This window comes from Clavelina lepadiformis, chromosome 4 (assembly GCF_947623445.1).
Source record: "Clavelina lepadiformis chromosome 4, kaClaLepa1.1, whole genome shotgun sequence".
NCBI classification, from domain to species: domain Eukaryota; kingdom Metazoa; phylum Chordata; class Ascidiacea; order Aplousobranchia; family Clavelinidae; genus Clavelina; species Clavelina lepadiformis.
Window position 1 is genome coordinate 24,738,327 of NC_135243.1, and position 19,960 is coordinate 24,758,286.

A 19,960-nucleotide genomic window follows, 5' to 3' on the forward strand; every position below is an offset into this window, starting at 1 on the left:
GTTGTTTGTATAGAGCAATTATTATGAAGCAATTATCAAGATCAGTGTGTGTACATAGTACATACTGTGTATAAAGTTATATTATAAACGCGGTTTACTTTTATTCAATCTATTGAAAATGATTTCCTGTTGTCTGTGACTTTAAAAGCTATACAACTTTCGTTTTGGATTTTTATTTTCCTTTTCTAGGTTTGTTTTTGATGTCCAAAGTGCCTTTAAAATTGTTTCGGCCAGAAACCAATTTACATCATGTGATAAATTAATATTTAACTAGCACGGTCTTTTCGTTGGCTCGATTTATTTTAGTGCGCTCGTTGTCGAGGGCGTTAACCCTTAACCCGGGTCATCAACCTCATTAACCCTCGTTTACCGTCGTTTGCTTCCGGGAGCATCATTGCGCAACAAATTAGAAGTTTGTTCAAACATTCCACACAGCCTTCACCATTCGCTTGCATGTGGGAAATAATCCCTGAAAAACGCTTCGTTGTAATATTTGTTCTTTGTCCAAATCTTTTTTTTCTTTACATGTGCCTCATTTTATAACTTAGTACAATCCATTTTGAAAATAAAGCAAAATTAACACGTATGCACAACTTTGCTATATTTACTATATTTATATAATTTTTAACAATTTTTGCTTTACAAAATTAACGATCACTTTGATTTATTTCATTGCAAACGTGCTGGTCGATAACAGATTTTTGCTGTTTTCTCTTCTACTATTATAATTAAAAAAACACAATTGATTTTACATATTGTAATATGGCAACCCTTTTGGTAGTATCGGTGACTGGTGCAATAAAACCATCATATGACCAATGTTTTATTTGACAATGCAACATGTGAACAACAAATTTGGTTTAGTTGTTTGTATAGAGAGACAATTCACAAAAGCTTTGAACGATTTAGTAACATTTGGTGCCAGGATCTGGTATATTTGCACCATTTATCACCCTTATATCTTATATCTCAGTATCATCACTTTTGGACTAAGAACAGTCTTTGAACAACTTATAACTCTTATAGATGGTTCCTTATCACTCACACAACGGTTACCGAGATTTCCTCTGTACAAAAGTTCTTTCGTGTGATATTGCCGGAGTTGCAGCAGATATCGCCTCAAATGCTTTCATCAGGTCGTTTTAAGCTGTCGCTTATGGGTTTGCATTAGTCTTAGTGCCAGTTAAATTGACGACATAAATTAATAAAACGATTTTAGTCATCATTGCATTGTGATAATTATGAGTTTTCACAAAATGTTGTCCCTTGTTGCAAAACTTCCGTCCAAGTCGAGCAATGAACACCTCAATATCAAGTAAAACTTAACTCTGAGTCTCTTACTCCAAGCTGCAACTACTCCTCCTCGAACCTCAACAAATTATCTTTACTTATTACAAGATCAATGTATTACGTACATGTGAATATGCATGAAATTATGAAGCAATTATCAAGATCAGTGTGTGTACATAGTACATACTGTGTATAAAGTTATATTATAAACGCGGTTTACTTTTATTCAATCTATTGAAAATGATTTCCTGTTGTCTGTGACTTTAAAAGCTATACAACTTTCGTTTTGGATTTTTATTTTCCTTTTCTAGGTTTGTTTTTGATGTCCAAAGTGCCTTTAAAATTGTTTCGGCCAGAAACCAATTTACATCATGTGATAAATTAATATTTAACTAGCACGGTCTTTTCGTTGGCTCGATTTATTTTAGTGCGCTCGTTGTCGAGGGCGTTAACCCTTAACCCGGGTCATCAACCTCATTAACCCTCGTTTACCGTCGTTTGCTTCCGGGAGCATCATTGCGCAACAAATTAGAAGTTTGTTCAAACATTCCACACAGCCTTCACCATTCGCTTGCATGTGGTAAATAATCCCTGAAAAACGCTTCGTTGTAATATTTGTTCTTTGTCCAAATCTTTTTTTTCTTTACATGTGCCTCATTTTATAACTTAGTACAATCCATTTTGAAAATAAAGCAAAATTAACACGTATGCACAACTTTGCTATATTTACTATATTTATATAATTTTTAACAATTTTTGCTTTACAAAATTAACGATCACTTTGATTTATTTCATTGCAAACGTGCTGGTCGATAACAGATTTTTGCTGTTTTCTCTTCTACTATTATAATTAAAAAAACACAATTGATTTTACATATTGTAATATGGCAACCCTTTTGGTAGCTCCTGGGCCTTGAGTGCAAATTGCATTTGTTGAAGTTGCATTTTTGCTTGTTTTGCCGCACGAGCTATTGCTGTGTTGTGATCGTTTTGAGCTTTCTCCATTGCGCTGGCAAGGTATTGCTGATTCCCTGTGAACTTCTGACGGTTTGAAATGGAAACTTTACAACCCATGAAGTCATATTCGAAACTGCAGTCGAAAACAGCTTCTTCTAGATGGACGAAGAAGAAAAATAGGAAACTTGAAAACAACTACTTTGATTTCTTTAAAAAAGTTAACATTTAAACCATGGCCACGATAAGTTGAGAAGGTCGATATGTTAGGATTAATATTTAAATTACTGCAACAATGAAAGGTTACAATTAATATTCCAATTCAAATGTGGTTTTTCATTAAAATGCTTCTTACAAAGACAGACCATAAATGTGTTTAACGCATTTGAAGAACTTTAAAACCGAATCTTTGTATCTGACAGCTTTATTCTCTGGATAGCGATTCTTCCCTCTTTGATTGCTTCTGATGTTTTTGAATTACCTCATAAAATTCGTTAATTTAATTTATTTTTGTTTGTTCAAACATTTACAACTACTTCGCATACAGTAACGTTTCACTGATAAGACTATCGCTTGTTACGTTGTCGTATAAAGGCATTGCGGTGTCTCCAAAGCTGAAGGTGGTTTAACTTTCTGGAGCAGCTGGAAGTGTTTTAGTGAAATGTAGTTATGCTGTGGGTGGAAACATTTGGTCGAAAAGTTTCGCTAACGATTTTGGGTAGCATAGCATAAAGTTAATTCGAGAAACGCCAAAAGGTGGCCTAGAATGTTATGGCAACAGACAGTCAAAGATTTAGGTTTACAATTTGTTTAAACATGATGACATAAAGAAGTGATTGTAAAACGTTTTAGTGTGACGTGCCTTTGCTACATTTTTGGTGAAAGAACATGTGATCGCATTAAAGACAGCAGCTGAAATGCACACCTTTTTACCACAACGGTTGAACGTTCAAAAAGACTTAAATTTCAATACATTAGAAATAACTGTGGAACGCCGTAGAAATAATAGATAAAAAGACATGTAATGGGATGAAAGGTATAACTGAAATGTAAGTTATAAACCGATATTGCAAAGTCCATTAGTAAAAGAACATGTGTAGAAAAAGGTTTGAATGTCTAAATTGTCAAAGTATAACCAAACTTATAACATAAAGTTAAAGAAATTTCTGGCAATTGTCCTGACCCTTAAGCGCAGTCCCAGTCCAGGCAATGTGTATGTGTATATGCAATAATTTGTACGTAGCGTGCATTCACTATTATTATTATTATGTGTTATTACGTTAAATAGGCTCAAAAAACTTAAAACTTTATAGACGTAGATTAGATGTGACATTGACTGTACTTAAATAGTTAAAAATTAAACATATACGAACTAAAGTTACCTGAAACATTATTGCCCATTTCTTTGTTTCTTAAAGTCGATGTGTCTTCGGGTTTGAATAAGAGTGAAGAAAATAGAAGATTAGATTTAATTCAATTTTTCTAAAGATTTGGCTTATACTGTAACAGGTTATAAGAATAAAATATATTTTTAGACATGACATCTTTTTCCAAAATACACAAGCACAACAATTAGAGAAATGATCGATTAAAAGTCATGAAAATATCTTAACTCAAACTTTGAAACGAAAACTGACACTCTTTGTTTGTTTGAACTCTATTGGAAGCTAGTGTCCTAGTTTATCTACAAGGTATATGCTTATAAGTTAAAGCGTGTTCATTTAAGCTGTTTTATTTTGTATTTTAACAGAAAACAAACAGTAAACTTACATTGCTATGAATAATAATTGACACTGGGTCTTTTGAAGCAACGAATTTGGTCAACTCAAACTTCAGTGATGGAATGGAGTTACGTTTCTTAATACGAGTATGTGATTGCATTCGTGAATGTGTATAAATAATTCGACATCAAGTATGACAAATTTATCAAGTTGTGAAAGTTGCTTTACATTCTTTCATAAACACAGTACACAGTCTTAAAAATACCAGAGTTTTATCGCACTTTGAACTGTGGCTTAATAAGTTAACTACCACTTTCATTTTACCTCAAAACATTCAGGCTATGATTTCTTTGAAAGAAACTTCAGTACCACTCTTCTGCCGTTATGTGGAGGCAGACCCTGTGCTCCATCACCAACTATGGCAATAAGTTAAAATGACTTTGTGACTGGAGGAACAGAAATTGCCGGGTAAACTAGAAAAAAGTTGTGGGAGAGAAAAAGGAGAAATCCTATGCACGGCAAGAACTGCTACCTCCACCTTGTGGTTGTATGCCTATATCTCGTTTCACGAACTGCATATATATAATTATTTCAGTTTGGAGCGTTCTTCTGGTAAAAACTGTTTTATATAAGTTATCGTCGTATGAAATCTTTTTGACGGTTGACACTTCTTTTAAATTTTTTGGTACAATTTTTAACTTCTTGTCTTGTGTTCTTGTAGAAAAGTGTTTTGTTTATAACTTACAACATAAGCTATAATATACAAGCTCTTTAAGCGCCAAAAAGCTACAGCCAGCTATTTGGAAAGCACGTTGTACCGCAACCGCAAATTCTTCTTTTGGTCACAATTACAAGCAGCAAAGCCCTGATGTTGAATGAAAGTTTAAATAAAAGGCACCTGTCAGAATAACAAATCTAACAACATAAAACATGTGCATAGGCTGAGCCAATACTTACTAGTTTCATTCTAATATTTGTGTTATTCAATCGAGCATCGAAATTAAATGAAAAATATTACGATTTACCTCAACTCAACGACTTTTTTGGTTTGGAGCTTAAGGTGAATTATTATTATTGACCTAATTAGTTTCGACAACTTCCCAGAGCAAACGATAGTAGAAGATGGCTTTTACCGTTAGCACTTAACACTAGAAGGACGGCAATTTTCGTATACCTAGAAGGACGGAGTGCGTCAATTGACGCAAAAGGTCAAAACGGCGCAAATCTAACGTTTTTTGTTGAGAAAACTGTGCAGTTGCTCCGAAAAAACTACTTCTATTGCATGTCCGCGTTGTGCATTTTAATTAACAAAAGCAATCGCATTGAAAATACAAGTCGTCATGCCTAAACACTTCTGTTTCACGCAACTCCTTTTTCTTCTTGCACTCTTCCGGGACTTCTCTCCTGTTCTGGCGCATTTTCCCTACGAGGCTGCACTTCTTTTCCGCAAGTCGCAACGCCAGGTCAAGTGAGGTGAAAAAATTATCGCAAGTGACGTTATAACCTCCTTGAAAAACGGAGCCATGAGTTTCAGTACAACGTCGGTGGGCTCACTCACGTGGGGGCTCCTTGCGTCATCTTTTCCAACGTAAGGAAAACCGTTGAATAAATATTTGTTTTCAACGTCAACTGCCAGCCAGAACTTTAGACCAAACTTGTCTGGTTTATTGGCCATATATTGGATGAACTTGCAGCGTGCGTTACACGGCAATAGTTGCTCATCCACAGTTATATTCCACTGTGGAATGAATGCTTTTTGGCAGTTTGATATAAAACTGTTCCAAAGTTGTGAAGCGAGTGCAAATTTATCATGCAATAGATTCCTACGCCTTTCCGTCTTCAGATCGAAGCGAAGGAATCGTATGAGCTCCAGAAACCTGTCTCTTGCCATGGTTTGGGAAAACATCGGACATTCCCAACACGACCTCCCCCACAAACTCTTCACAGGGAAGTTGCGCCCTCCATCTAATTTATCTAACTAAGAAACTCTTACTACACATACGCTTCGATATACTTCAAAAATTCCGATATTAGGCTGCGCTTGTGACGAAACTACTCTGTTTTGCGGAAAAGTCGACTTGCATAGTTTGTCGACACGTTTGTCACACCTCTGTGCTATCAGCTGTGACCTAATTCGATAAACCTGTAATTATCAGCAGAAAGAAAACGATGCTCTCTATTGCGAGAACTGGTTTTTGTACTGTGAAGTAACAATGCATCAATTGACGCGCCCCGTCCTTCTAGGTAGTGACCACGTTAATTATCTCTAGCGGTAAAATAAAAACTTCATATTCATGGGTTAGTTACCTAACACTAATTTAGGAAAAGTCAGGAAATATCACGGTTGTGCGATGCACCACTTAAAAGTTATAGATGCACTTAGGTTGAAAATGCGTCAATTGACGCGCCCCGTCCTTCTAGTGTTAATCCAAGTTGTGATCCCAGTTGAACAAGATTGAGTTCCTGGTGCTCTAAACATCTCACGCCAACATCACGTCATTATCAAGCAGCTCTTGATGTCATAATGAAATCTTCCTTTATTGCAAATATTCTAAGATTGTAATTTTCATTAAGACCATTGTCAATCATGGCAAAAGTCAAGTGAAACTAATAATGTTATTTCAAATAATTAAAACGAACTTTGATTTTCAGAATTTGTAAAAGTTCAGTGAATAAAAAAAAAATAAAAATTTAAATTATTTAATCAAAGTCAATTTAATAGGATTAGTTGCATAGAAAAACGTACAAGGCAGTAAAATATTATTATATTTTATTTAGATAAGAAGAATTGCAGATTTAGTTTACTTTTCATTTAGCTGAAATAATACCACCCAATGTACATGACTATTATGCTTTCATCTGCATCGAGTGAACTCTCCAGTCTTGTGGTTTGGTGAATTTCTTTTTCGGGGACGTTTCACGCGATTATTAAGTTAGTTGCAAGGTTTATTCTTCACGAAATGTCAAATCACAAATCTAGGAAACGCATAAGAGCTGCAAAAAAGTCTGCCCGACCGGAATTAAAAGGCGAAGAAGCATGGAACGCGCTACGGTACCAGGATTGGTTCGACGTCTCCCACAAAACAGTTAAACACAACGTCGAGAGAATCGATTATCGGAAAGTATCATGTGAAGAATTTATCGAAAAGTAAGATATAGGTTTACAACTAAGCCAAAAAACGGTTTATAAGTTTTTTATCAATAAAATTTTGTGGACGTTATTCATAAATGTTCAGCCTAGCGCTCGCACAGTTTCAGTTCGGGAAACTGGGAGTTAGACTGGGAAGAGCACGAGCCTTGCTCTACAATGGAGGCAAAATATTCTTCATTCTATTAAGGAGTCAGGCACTTTTCAACTAGAAATCGTGCAAAGATGCAAGTTTGAGCATAATAGCCTGTCTTGCAACGAAGCCTCAGATTTTTGTTTCTTAATAATTTTATCAATTAATTTGAGAATTGTCAATGGGTGCTCTTCTAATAAGTTGATTGCCTAACCCAAAATAAGTTTAATCTGCCAACAGACACAATCGAATAATGCAGTGTTTTTGACATGAAGTTTCATAAATGTTCTACTTTTTTCTCTCCCATCGTTTGATCTCAATTACCAGACTAATGTTTATCTTCATGCTGTGCTAATAGCATAGTCTGACATAGATCACGCCTTACACAATAACATTATCCGTCACATTATCCAAACATCAGTCAGATGAGAAACCACATTGTGTGGTGAAGACCAACCATTAAAAGCCCACTACAAAATTTGATTGTCATGGCACTCAGACACCCACTGAAATCTTTGAAACTCTTAAGACCAGCATTAACACTTGACATGCTGATGAGTTACTTGAAGGCATTCTAGTAGATTTTTAATGCTAACTCTGCACAATGATTCTCGGGCACTGAAGTAGAAATACAGAAATCACAACATCACTGTTAATTGAGCTAAAAAACTTTTATTTGAACTTTTAAACTGTTTTCTGTAGGGATCTGCCAAATTAAAAATGATTCGAGTTTGCCATGGCCCAGAAAAGACATTTTGATTTTCGTGCAAATATAAACTCACTGCACTCAGTCAAATTGCTGAATGGGCAAGGGAAGTCACTTTGAATCAAATCTATCTACAAGATAGAATCCATTTAAATAATGAAATTTGTTTATGTCTATGCCGCATTCCTAAGTTTAAACCATTGAAAAACATTTTATAATACTTTGTGTGTTTATTTGTGGATTAATTTAAACTATTCATTTTTACATTTCTTCAGACGTTTAGATTCTTTTATCAAGCTTCTTCAGTTCTCTTCTTGATTGGTAAATTTAGCTAACAGTTAATTTTCTTTAACTTAAAGTGCATATTTATGGATTACATTTAACCTACATATGCAGTCATATACCAGTTCAGAGAGTAACCTGCCTATCACGGCTCCATCAACCACAGCTTTGATCTTACAGCTTGGTTAAAAGTCTGTGGCAAGTTAATCAGGATTTTTCATTGTTTTGTTCAGATACGAGCGACCTTTCAAACCGGTGGTGATCACCAACAGCCAAGATGACTGGATGGCGAATTATAAATGGACGTTGGAGAGATTAAGGAAGAAATATAGAAATCAAAAATTTAAATGTGGCGAGGACAATGACGGATATTCCGTTAAGATGAAAATGAAATACTACATAGACTACATGTGCAGCAGCACAGACGACAGCCCCCTCTATATATTTGACAGCAATTACGGAGAACACGCAAAACGAAAACAACTTCTGGAGGATTTTGTAATTCCGAAATATTTTCGAGATGACCTTTTCAGGTATTGTACGGTCCAGGAAGCATAAAATCATAACCACTGGCAATTATCTTGAGTCTTTGTATTATTTTATGCTCATTGGTCCATCTTTGGTTTCAAGTCTGTTGATTGCTTTTTCACTTGTTCTTGCTTGAAGCTGCTCGTGTGCATTTATCACTTAAACCACTTCTTGAGGAAAGTGGAGCGCGTTAAACCGTTTTATCGACTTTCTTGTCAAGGTATTCAGGCGAGAAGAAGAGGCCTCCTTATCGCTGGTTCGTCATGGGTCCAAGGCTTTCCGGCACGGGGATTCACATCGATCCACTAGGAACAAGTGCATGGAACGCTCTGGTCAAAGGTCATAAGAGATGGTGTCTCTTTCCAAACCACACCCCTAAGGAGTTGATTAAAGTGAGCAACGAAGCATGTTATACAACATGGTGTATTGACAACTGGTGTATACAACATGGTGTCGCAACTTCATCACGGTGACATGTTCAAGACGCAAAAAGCTGGTTCATTAATGCTCACGTTGTCACGCATATAGTAGTTACAGTGATATCTGCTGAGAAAGCAAGTTATTTTAAAGAACTTGGTTTTCCGCCTTTTACAAAACTGGAGGGATGAGAAAATACAAACCACAAATCCTTAACCTCATTGTGATCAACGACTTATCAAAGCTTTTTTGTTCAGGTGAAGAAAAGTGAAGGTCTGTTGCAACAAGATGAAGCAATAACGTGGTTCAACACCATTTATCCCAGAACACAACGTCCTGACTGGCCACAGGAATTTAAACCACTGGAAATATTACAGAGGCCTGGTATGTGACTTAGGTTTTATTGTAGCTCTAACACGATTTTCTGATCTTTTCACTGCAAGAACTCGGTTTTACCGAGCGCATTTACTTGAGCGTTTAAGACAAATTTGAATCTCTCTCTCGTGTTCGACGGAGAGATGAAAGCTCATTGGATTTGAAACGCGCTCCGTCTGATAAAATGTGTGGTTTTGTGAGTCGGTTTGAAGCTGTGGACCAGTACTGGTTTAGGGGCATACCGATAGCTAGGCTAGACCTGTCACCCCCCCCATACAACTATATTGCTCAATACATTTCTGTAAAAGCCATTACTAGTACCCTGTTCAAAAACTAACAAAGCGTCACTAAAAGCAATTGTGCTGAAATAAACTTTGTTTGACATAGAAGTGAGAACTTCACTTCTGCAAAACAACAAATCATTCTATAAGTTTCTCTCGCTAGCATGTTGCACTATTCATTGTGAAAAAATAAACCTTATCTTCCACGTGTATTGACAATAAAGTAATGTACGACAACGCCTTGTTTAGAGCACTACAATAATGATAAGTTCTTAATCGACGTGTGAAAACCAGTTCCTCACCTCACATAATTTCAGTCCGACCTGAAACCGACCAAGCATATTGAATGCTTTGTTGGACCGAATGCATGACATCATATCAAGTCGACTTCAGCATCAGTTCGTTCATCAGTTGTAAATAGGCTGAGTAACGAGGCTTACTGAATAATGCCATTTAATGTAGTCTATGAACCATCAATTAATCAATAAAAATTGCCTTTTATAGAATGTAGTGTTTACTGCTTGGAGTAGATTTGGGTGCAGACAGGATTGTTTGTTATTTTGTATATGTTTAAACCAATAGGATTACTGATTTACTTGCGCAGTGTATAGCTGTATGTCTGCTTTGTTACTGCAATTGTTTAACAACTTTACTGTGAATGACTCTGTGATAAGCCGTAACATTGATACAATTTGTAACGTAACGACACCTACAAGCTAATTTTGTTCACTTTTATTGGCTCACATGCAAATTGCCAAGACTTAGTTAGCTTCAATTATCCTGTAAAATAACATGCTGTTCGTATATTTAGGGATGCACAATACAGAATACCTAGCTATTCTAGAATATTCTAGAATACTTAATTTCGAATCCAGAATTTCGAATCTATTCTGAAATTACGCGGCAATTTTTTCTAGGCAATTTTTTCCAAATAATAACGAACAAAAAGCAAAAATATTTGTACATTAGTTTGAATTGTATTAGTATCACATGACAAACAGTATAACATATGCTAAATCAAGCATCATACGATTCATATTCAAGCATAGAGCCGTGTAGTTCTTGCCACCTGCACTACCAACAGTCTTAATATCATACTTTTCGGAGGTAACACATTTACACATCGAATCATAGAATTAATCAAGAAGCTGCTTGTTGCAATGTAGGATATTCAGTGCTTCTAAGTGACTTTCGGTAAGTCGAGATCTCAGGACGGTTGCAGTTAGCCCTGTGCTGGAGAAGCACCTTTCTGATGCTGGCAGCGAAAGGTATTTCTGGCAAATGTTGTACAACATAGGGAATTCTTTTTTTTAAGTTCCAATACTCCAACACGTCTGTTTTATTGGAGTTCTCTTTTAGGTAGGCTCAAACCTCATTAGTTACAATAGTGTCAATGTCAGCTCCCTCATCATCTGCATCTTCTTGGTTGCTTTGTTGCACCTCCATTCCTAAATTAAACAAATTTTCCATCATGGAAACAGAACTGGTGGTGCTGTCGCCAACAGGAATGGGATTATGGGGTGGTGCTATCACTGCTATGGTTGTGTCAGAAATCATTTCTGATTTTAAATGCAGGCGAACCCTTGTTGCATGATGCGGTTTAAAATACTTTTCTTTGTATGCTGGGTGAAGCCATGTTGCCATATCAAATAAAGATGGAAATGGAACATCATCAGATGCAACAGCTAAGTCAAATCTGCATTTTATAGCAGATTTAATCTTTTGTCTAAATGCAGAAATATGCACACTAGCACTGCTTGTAGAGAAGGAGCTTGAGTAGTTACTCAACAGCCCTTTAATTAATGGTATAATGGCTGCAGTTGTCACATATTTATCTCCTTCAATAAAGTCACTAGCCACCTTTAGAGGTAACAGTCCTTGGACTGTTGTAATTGCTACTGGTGTTGTTCCTACTTCCTACTGTTGTTATTTGCGCTTGCAGAGAGACTGCCTTCAATTCCGTTGATATTTAAGAACACATGCTTTTTCTTCAAGTGCTTCAACAGACTGTCAGTACTGTTGCAATCAATGTTCCCTCTAATTTTTCACGGGTCTGCGCAAACACCCTAACTCCCTGAGCGGTCCCTTGCACCACTGTGAGCAACATCAAACGTTCCACGTGCGCACTGTGGCCATTATTATGCGTTTATTTTATTTTGAATTCAGGTTGGAGTTTTTTCTTGTGCGCAGCACAGATTTTCTGTGCGCGGAGACCGTGTCGGCAGTGCGCATTTGCGCACGCGCGCAGCTTAGAGGGACATTGGTTGCAATATGATAAAATTGCCTTGCAATGGCGACAAACCACGCTATTCTTTTCATCTGGCTTACAAAAATGTTCCCACACGCTGGAACTTTTTTTTCGCCCACGACCAGTCGACATGAGGCAGTGATAATAGATTACCTTTTTCCTCTACACTTACGTATAGTCTACTCTAACCTCTACTGCTTGGTACTTGTTTACAAATCTCAAGCGCATGGTTGGTGAGTGAATCAATGCGCGCGCGACTGCACTGTACAGCACACGTAATGAATCATTCGCCCGCACACACATGCAGCGCGTGCAAACTTCTGCTTTTTCGTTGGCTTCATTGTTTTGCGTTACGGATGATTAAACTAAAATCTAGGCAGGACAAATTATTTACTCGTACGGGAACGCACTGCGTGTCTGCAGTTCTGATAACTGCGTGAACCCTATGAAGGAAGAAAATAGGCGCTTGGAACAAACAGTCTATGAAGAAAAAAGGCGGCGCGCAAGACGGAAAATATCAACTTTATATTTGTTTAACGTCGTACACTGTTCATTTAACAGATTTATTTTCGAATCCTGATATCCGAAAATAAACTGCAAATAAGATTCGAATCTCTAAGATTCGATATTCTGTATTGTGCATCCCTACGTATATTAAGTCAAATTTTTACCGTCCAGGTGAAACTGTCTTTGTCCCGGGTGGTTGGTGGCACCTAGTGCTTAACCTGGACGCCACAATCGCCGTCACTCAGAACTTTGCTTCTGTGACGAACTTTCCAACTGTCTGGGTGAAGACGGTCAAAGGACGGCCGAAGCTCTCACACAAGTGGATACGGTTTGTCATCTTTTACGGTTTGACATCATCCGTCATCTTCTCGGAGGAGTTTGCTAAAAGGCCGTCTTTCTAAAACATGCTTTTCCATGCATGCATGCATAATTTTTTCCATAATTTATTAAAAACTTTTATTACATCACAATAGAATCTTGCGCAAAGAAAGGCCAGAAGTCGCGGCGATGGCGGACAATGCCACGACCACCGACCTTGTCACCTCCGACTCCTCCAGTGACTCGAGCTCATCGTCAAGTGACTCATCCTGCAGTTCCTCTGAAGATGAAGGAGGTGACATGAATCGAGTCGCAGATGCAAGGAAAAGGACTCCTCCTAGTGGTGATAGTTACAGGTGCGCTGTTGTTGTAAACTTTTACGCTTGCGATGGATTTGATTTGATCTTTTCAACCGAGTGGGACGTGGTCCACTTCCCGCCACAAAAAATCCCGGAAACTTGCAAAAAATACCAGGAAGTTGGATGATTTAGAGTCTAGGGTTTGTTATAAATAGTGCATTTTTGGAAGATTGTTTTTAATTTGACTCCTTTTTTTTACGCGGTTAATATACAATGTCAGCAAAAGTTATTGATCTAAAATTAGGGAGTCTCAAAACAAAAGCTGCCATTAAGAGTGGTCTGGAAGTTAAAATGGTTGAGTAGCACGGAATTAGATGTAGATGCAGACCCTGTGTATATTATGTGCTCCTTCATAATATCAGCTTAAATGGATATTTCAAAACCAAAACATAACCTGCTAAATTTATTGCCTATTATTCAAATCAACTTATTTCAATGTGGTCACAAAGTTTATGTTTCAATTTTGGTCAAATAGCAAAGCAACAAAGGTTATTCTAGAACTCTCCTGTCTGTTTCTCAACATCTGGTTATTACATTGTTCGCTCCTAGTGGCTTCATTTTGGGGCCTTCTCCAATAACAATGTGTGGGATAGGGAATTTATTTCAAGCGTTATTTTCTTCCTTATTAAATCTGCTCCAGGATTTTAACCTTCAGTATTTGTAGGTTTTAAAGGCGCTTAATATTTTCTCTATTTTCAGCGGCAAACGTCCTCGATTGAGCAATGGCGGTTATCATGGAACGAACAGATGACGACGAAGCAATATCTTCTAACAATCCTCTTTCTACGTCACTGGACATTTGGACTGGACTGGACGCTTCCTGCCATTTTACTGCTGTTCAGCGTTGTACAATGTATACATACAAAGTGCAAATAAATTTTCTAATATACAAAATGCGTTTTCAAGTTGCAATGTGCTTGTTTTTATAAATAATTGTGGTGGCCATCTACAGCTTCTGGCTCATATTTAAGCCAAACATAATTTTTTCAAACTCGTTTTCCTTTGTTATTCAAGCAGAAGCAAGGAAAGTAAGATGATTGTTGATACTTTGATTCAAATTGGAAATCTAAAAACTTTCCTAATTAAGCAATTCACGCGATGGATACCACTTCCGCAAGGTGTCGTTACGAGCCTGAGTTGTGCTAATTATATCAGCGAACATGAGTGGACAATTTCGGAGTTGAAAACTGCTTGTAGCAACGTCACACTTGTTAATTCGTGAAAAATTATCGCGACTAGCAAAGTTTCTTCGTGACTTGAGCATGCACGCCTAAGTTACTTCGGCACATACGAGCATTTAGATGTTCCTTCATTTCAGGGGCATAGGTTTTGAATCGTCAGAAGCATTTGGTATTATAAGATATCTAAAAAACAATAGTAACAGACACGAAGGGGAGTAACACATTGGCAAAGCTGCTTAATGATAAAATCGAATGTACAGTAGCTATCGTGTTAGTGTCTGCTTTTTACATTTGGTTAATTGTTATTAAAACCTTTTGCATTAAGTTGAGCAAAAACAGTAAAAAGAACAAAAAATAAATCAAAACTTGACCTGCTGGGTGCCAAGACATGCTTTTCGGTGAAAGTCCTTTGCCACTAAAAAAGAAGCAACTAAAGTTTTAGTTTGAACAGTGTTTACGCCAACATAAGGTAAATTATGTTTCCTTGAATTTCCTCAAACTAAAATAATATATATATTCAAAGATATATAGTCGATTCTTCGGTTGGGCGTTTGAATTAAGATTACAAGAAGGATATCTGCGACTTCTAGGACAAGTCCTGCCTCAACATCAACTCCACTTCAAAATGCGTCACTATGCTTGTCGCGTTTTGACGTCATTATGCAATATTATTATGTGGTTGATCGAATAAGTTCAGTGCATGGTGTGTTAGTGCACGTTCAGTGCATGTAGGAAGATGACGTCATGAAGTTGCAAATCACTTCCTGTAAAACTTAAAAGCAAGTCGTTGATGTCTATGAGCTCAATACGGCGAGTTAATAGGATCAAAAGTGTCAGTAGCTTTAATAACTAACAAACTTACAGTAGGCTACTTGCTTAGTGTTGGAAAGTTTGTCACATTAACTTTGCTTATAGCCTAGGTATTTCAACGCAGTGAAAACAATATTGTTAATGTAAAATAATTACGTATTCAGAAAACTGCCTTACATAACAAACTACTTGAAGACAAAATATTCAACAATAGCAGCGACATTTCACTTAAATAAGCAGCATTCGTTCAAACGATTCTTTCATGTTGTATTAAAGAAAATTCCTTTTAAGGTATAAGAGAAACTCCTCTTCAAGAAATATTTTTGTAGCTCAAAATCTAGAATAAATATTAATCATATTTACAAATCTTTCGTAAAACTTTGAATTTAGGCGTCGTGTATTTAGACATAAAGTGAAATCTGTTGCGACTTTTTTACTGATGGTGAAAAATGACAGTTGCACGTTCATGAAAATAATGACAAAGTCAAGTGAAAATTAAAAACAAACTTCGCATAAAATCATTTTTTGCTATATAGGGTTTTTAATTTATAACATATTGCGTATAACATGTGTCGTACACTTTTAAACGATCACAATAACATCCTTCTATGTGATGTGCCGGCGTTGCGGCTTTTTGTAGAACGGTGAAGGTTGATGACGTGTACGGCTATTCATCGATACTGACGAACCTCAACTCGAGACTTGATAATTGTTGATTAATACTTGTCCTAAGAATGACTTGTATACGTCATATCAACACAGATTAAATTTCCAGTTGTGTTATGAGTTCCACAGTTTGAGCTAAAAATAGCCCGACATGTAAAACTGATCAATATCAGCACTACATCCTGAGTTAACTGTTAAACATTGGTCTGGAGACAAAGGTGCGGTTGCTTTTAAACATCTCGAAGACAGAGCGTTTATAGCAAAAAAGACAAGCAAAGGTAAAACCGTTTTAAGCTCTAACTGCGAGAAAAATAGAACTAACATTCGCAATGCGACGAAATGCGCAAAATTAGAGTGTTAGTAGGTAGGCTAAACTGTTAATCATCGTATTGTAAGTCAAGTAATCACTGTAAGGGTAACATCACAATTAAATAACAACAACTATTTTGTATGCCCCGTTTGTGTTTTATATGACCCTACTGGTAATCTGGTTCACGCATAGACATCGGAAATATAAACAGTAGGCCTACAGTACCCTATTGTTAGATCACAATCCTTTATCTTTGCTTCACAAACACTCCACACTTGTGGATGCAACTAACTTTATTCCTTAGCTTGCAAAAGATTTTTATTTTCCAGTTTCGACTCCGAAGACTGGTTTTACTATTTACAGTAATTACATTTTCTAAACTGAGCGAATATTTATCCAAGTTAAATATAGACCTACCAGTGAGATGTCTATTCAAGGAAACGAAGCTAAAAAAGGAAGACTGAATTTAGAGAGGAATGGTTAAATACAGCAGTAGAGTGTGTGACACTAAATTACAATGATGATACCGGATATCAAGTTGGTAATTCATTTTAACTCAGCATTAAAATGCTCATGCTCACTAAATGAAATATTTGCTCAGCGTAAAATTTTTTTAGAGGGAACACTGGTTGCGACTTCTTTACCGATGTTGAGAAATGATAGCGGCACATTCATTAAAATAATAACAAAGTCAAGTAAAAATTGAAAACAAACTTCGCATAAAAAACTATTTTTTTGTTATATAGGGGTTTTCATTTGTAACATTTTGGGATGTGTTCTGCACTTTTGAACGTATTCCAATAACATCCTTTTATGTCACGTGCCGGCGTTGCGGATTCCTGTAGAACGGTGAAGGTTGATGACGTGTACGGCTATTCATCGATACTGACGAACCTCAACTCAAAGCCTGATAATTGTTGATTAATACTTGTCCTAAGAATGACTTGTATACGCCATATCAACACAGATTAAATTTCCAGTTGTTTTATGAGTTCCACAGTTTGAGCTAAAAATAGCCCGACATGCAAAACTGATCAATATCAGCACTACATCCTGAGTCAGCTGTTAAAGATTGGTCTGGAGACAGAGGTGCGGTTCCATTTAAACATCTCGAAGACAGAGCGATTATAGCAAAAACGAGATTTAATAGAACTAACATTCGCAATGCGACGAAATGCGCAAAATTTGAGTGTAAGTAAGTAAAGTGTTAACAATCGTATTGTAAGTAAAGTAATAACTGTAACGGTAACGGCATAATTAAAAAACAATAACTATTTTGTATGCCCCGTTTGTGATTTCTACTAGTTATCTGGTTCACGCATAGACATCGGAAATATAAACACATGTGTTCATGTTTGTGACGTCTATAGGACCTCGTGGTTAACAACATTTTTTAAACGATAATTAAGCTTATGGAAATTAATAATTAATAATACATTGTACATAGATTAATCAAATAATTTTACTTACAAAAAAACATCAAGGGCAACAAAGAATATTGACTGGAAATATTCAAAATTATGTTAATATCTTTCAGTCAATGTAGAAAGTTGACAGACTGTCCAACAGCATTATTGTCTTGTGTCTATGCGGACTGTGGAGAATTAAAAATTCAAACCGTTTACAAAAATTCAAAAATAATTTATCTGTGTGCTGGCATTTCTTATCGTAATTTTTCATAGAATAAGTTTTAATTTTTAATCTTTTATTTTGAAATATGCCTGGTGATTAATTAGATTTGTTAGATAATTTCGGTTTCTTACTTTGTTTTCTTTCTTTAACATTTTTTGTTTGGCAACACTGTTCTTATCACGAGTTTGGGCTCGACCCATTGTCGTTCTTTTGCGTGCTCACTTCTGAAGCTGGTGGTTATTTAATATTGACTTGCTTGGCTGTTGTGTTCAGTTGAAAGGCAAAGTTTGCGGTTAGTGACTTTCAACTTTTAATTTGTTTAAAATTAGGTTAACCGAACTGTTCCTGGTACAAAATGTGGCAGCCTTTTTTGACCTTCTTCGACAAAGGTGGCAAAAAATCTAAGAGTATATCGTTGTATCTAAGAGCACTGCAAGTATCGTTGCTGCACACCCGAGATCTCGTCGAAAAGTGACACTTTCTGCGCTTTGGTTTAAAAAACCCTAATTTTGTGAATGGCTTCTGTGACGTAGCCTACCGATTTTTCCCAAGTGATAGTTTTTCTAAAACTAATCACTCTGTCCCAAACTCTCCTCATGATTAAATTTCCAAACTAGGCTGATGCGAATTAAAGTCAAAGCTGTTATACAGCGTTCAATGACACTTAAAAAATGTTTAAATTTATCGAAAACTAGGTCCATGTGCCCAAAACCTTTTTATAATTAAATTAAATGAATTTAGCCCAAAATAGTTTAGCAATAGCAGGATTCAAACTCGAAACCTCCAGCGTTTTCCTTGTCCGTAACCACTCTGCTTTCTTCTCCCTCTTTTAAACAAGAGCAGTAAACCCATCACTGAGAATCTGTTGGTTACCGTGATTCAACAATTTCAATAAATCGAGACTGATTAAATAGGCTAGGCCAGGGGTCGGCAAACTTTTGCACTTAAAGAGCCATTTATTCCACAAAATAGAAATCACCGCAAAACTATTTTCACAATAAAACGAAAATATAATAACTAGTCTAACTGCTGCTAGTAGACTGCTAAAAACAACCTTTATGTTAATCGACTAATTACCCTAGTAGACACCATCAAATGCCTAATTAATTAAATGCAATTTTGATTGATTGATTTTTGATTTTTGTCTTTCTGCTTTCCTGAACTCTTGTTAAAAGTGACAAAGCTTCCAGTCAATGTAAAAATTAGTAATGCGGTGAGGGTTAAACAAGGGCACACTTAACTGCACTAGGGTTGGATTATCCGGATAGCGGATAACCGGTTAACCGCATGGTTTTTTTCTATCTGATATCCGGATATAAATTTGCCGGTTTACCAGTTAAAAGAGTATCGTTGCTAATGCGTTTTACACTTTTTAATAAGTTTGAAAATTCTTTGTTACGTAGAGGCTGACTCCCGCCGAGCGCAATTAAACCTTTTTTCACACTTCTATTGTCTTATACCAGGGGTGGGCAACCTTTTTAAACCCGAGAGCCGCTTTGGTTGTTATATTTTTACTGACGAGCCAAGTCATAAGCACTTATAACGTCATAAATAGTTATATCGTTTAATTTTTCCATATCTGCATTCCTCAATCGAAAAATATCATTAAATTTGAATAATTAACAACTTGTCATGAATGCTGACCTAAATAAGGAAAAGAAAAAGGGAGAAACGTTCATAAACAGTAGTCTTGGACTCTTGTTAGCCTATACATTTTTTTGAAATTTTACGATTCGACTAGAAGAGCCACAAAAAACATGCCGGAGAGCCGCAGTTTGCCCACCCCTGTCTTATACTTTCAACTACGGTACTCGTAAAATGCACGAGTGAAATTTACTATCACGTCACAAAGAAAGCATAATGAATGATGCACCGTGCTTTATAAGGAGGGCGTTGCAGAAGCAGTGAACATTAAATTTGCGTGATTTTTGTCGTATTCGCTCGTACTGCGCGTGTGCGTAGATCTACAAGAAAACTGTGTAATGATTTTTTAGTCCATTTTTAATGTAAACCTCGTGAAATCGATTGTTTCACTTAGCAGCTATCTAACTGGTTAACCGGTTAGATAAATTCCAAATATACGGATATATCCGT

At 36.5% G+C, this 19,960-nt stretch overlaps 2 protein-coding genes and 1 long non-coding RNA gene across 3 annotated transcripts; 1 reads left to right on the forward strand and 2 right to left on the reverse strand.

The window, feature by feature from the left end:
- Positions 1–2,265: 2,265 nt before the first annotated feature.
- Positions 2,266–4,507, reverse strand: LOC143452205 (uncharacterized). The gene is made up of 3 exons (XR_013114962.1): positions 4,015–4,507; positions 3,627–3,744; positions 2,266–2,402 (listed from the first exon to the last, which is right to left on the reverse strand). It is a non-coding gene; the product is annotated as an uncharacterized LOC143452205 (long non-coding RNA).
- Positions 4,508–6,853: 2,346 nt separating this feature from the next.
- LOC143453510 (bifunctional arginine demethylase and lysyl-hydroxylase JMJD6-like) lies at positions 6,854–14,153 on the forward strand. Its single transcript, XM_076954863.1, has 7 exons — positions 6,854–7,113; positions 8,468–8,767; positions 8,983–9,154; positions 9,437–9,563; positions 12,762–12,918; positions 13,064–13,264; positions 13,967–14,153. Exons 1-7 carry the CDS (start codon positions 6,926–6,928, stop codon positions 14,016–14,018), a joined length of 1,197 nt encoding a protein of 398 aa, XP_076810978.1. The 5' UTR covers positions 6,854–6,925; the 3' UTR covers positions 14,019–14,153.
- LOC143451695 (uncharacterized) lies at positions 10,616–12,215 on the reverse strand. Its single transcript, XM_076952411.1, has 3 exons — positions 12,138–12,215; positions 11,207–11,752; positions 10,616–11,142 (listed from the first exon to the last, which is right to left on the reverse strand). Exons 1-3 carry the CDS (start codon positions 12,213–12,215, stop codon positions 10,972–10,974), a joined length of 795 nt encoding a protein of 264 aa, XP_076808526.1. The 3' UTR covers positions 10,616–10,971.
- Positions 14,154–19,960: the final 5,807 nt, after the last annotated feature.

Coding starts and splice junctions, on each gene's coding strand:
- LOC143451695 (XM_076952411.1), bottom strand. CDS start 12,215: ATGTCGACTGGTCGTGGGCGAAAAAAAAGTTCCAGCGTGTGGGAACAT. Junction 11,753..12,137: donor CAGATGAAAAGAATAGCGTG/GTTTGTCGCCAT, acceptor TAACAACAGTAG/GAAGTAGGAACAACACCAGT. Junction 11,143..11,206: donor ACACTATTGTAACTAATGAG/GTTTGAGCCTAC, acceptor GGAACTTAAAAA/AAAGAATTCCCTATGTTGTA.
- LOC143453510 (XM_076954863.1), top strand. CDS start 6,926: ATGTCAAATCACAAATCTAGGAAACGCATAAGAGCTGCAAAAAAGTCT. Junction 8,768..8,982: donor TTTCGAGATGACCTTTTCAG/GTATTGTACGGT, acceptor TTTCTTGTCAAG/GTATTCAGGCGAGAAGAAGA. Junction 12,919..13,063: donor CTCTCACACAAGTGGATACG/GTTTGTCATCTT, acceptor ACATCACAATAG/AATCTTGCGCAAAGAAAGGC.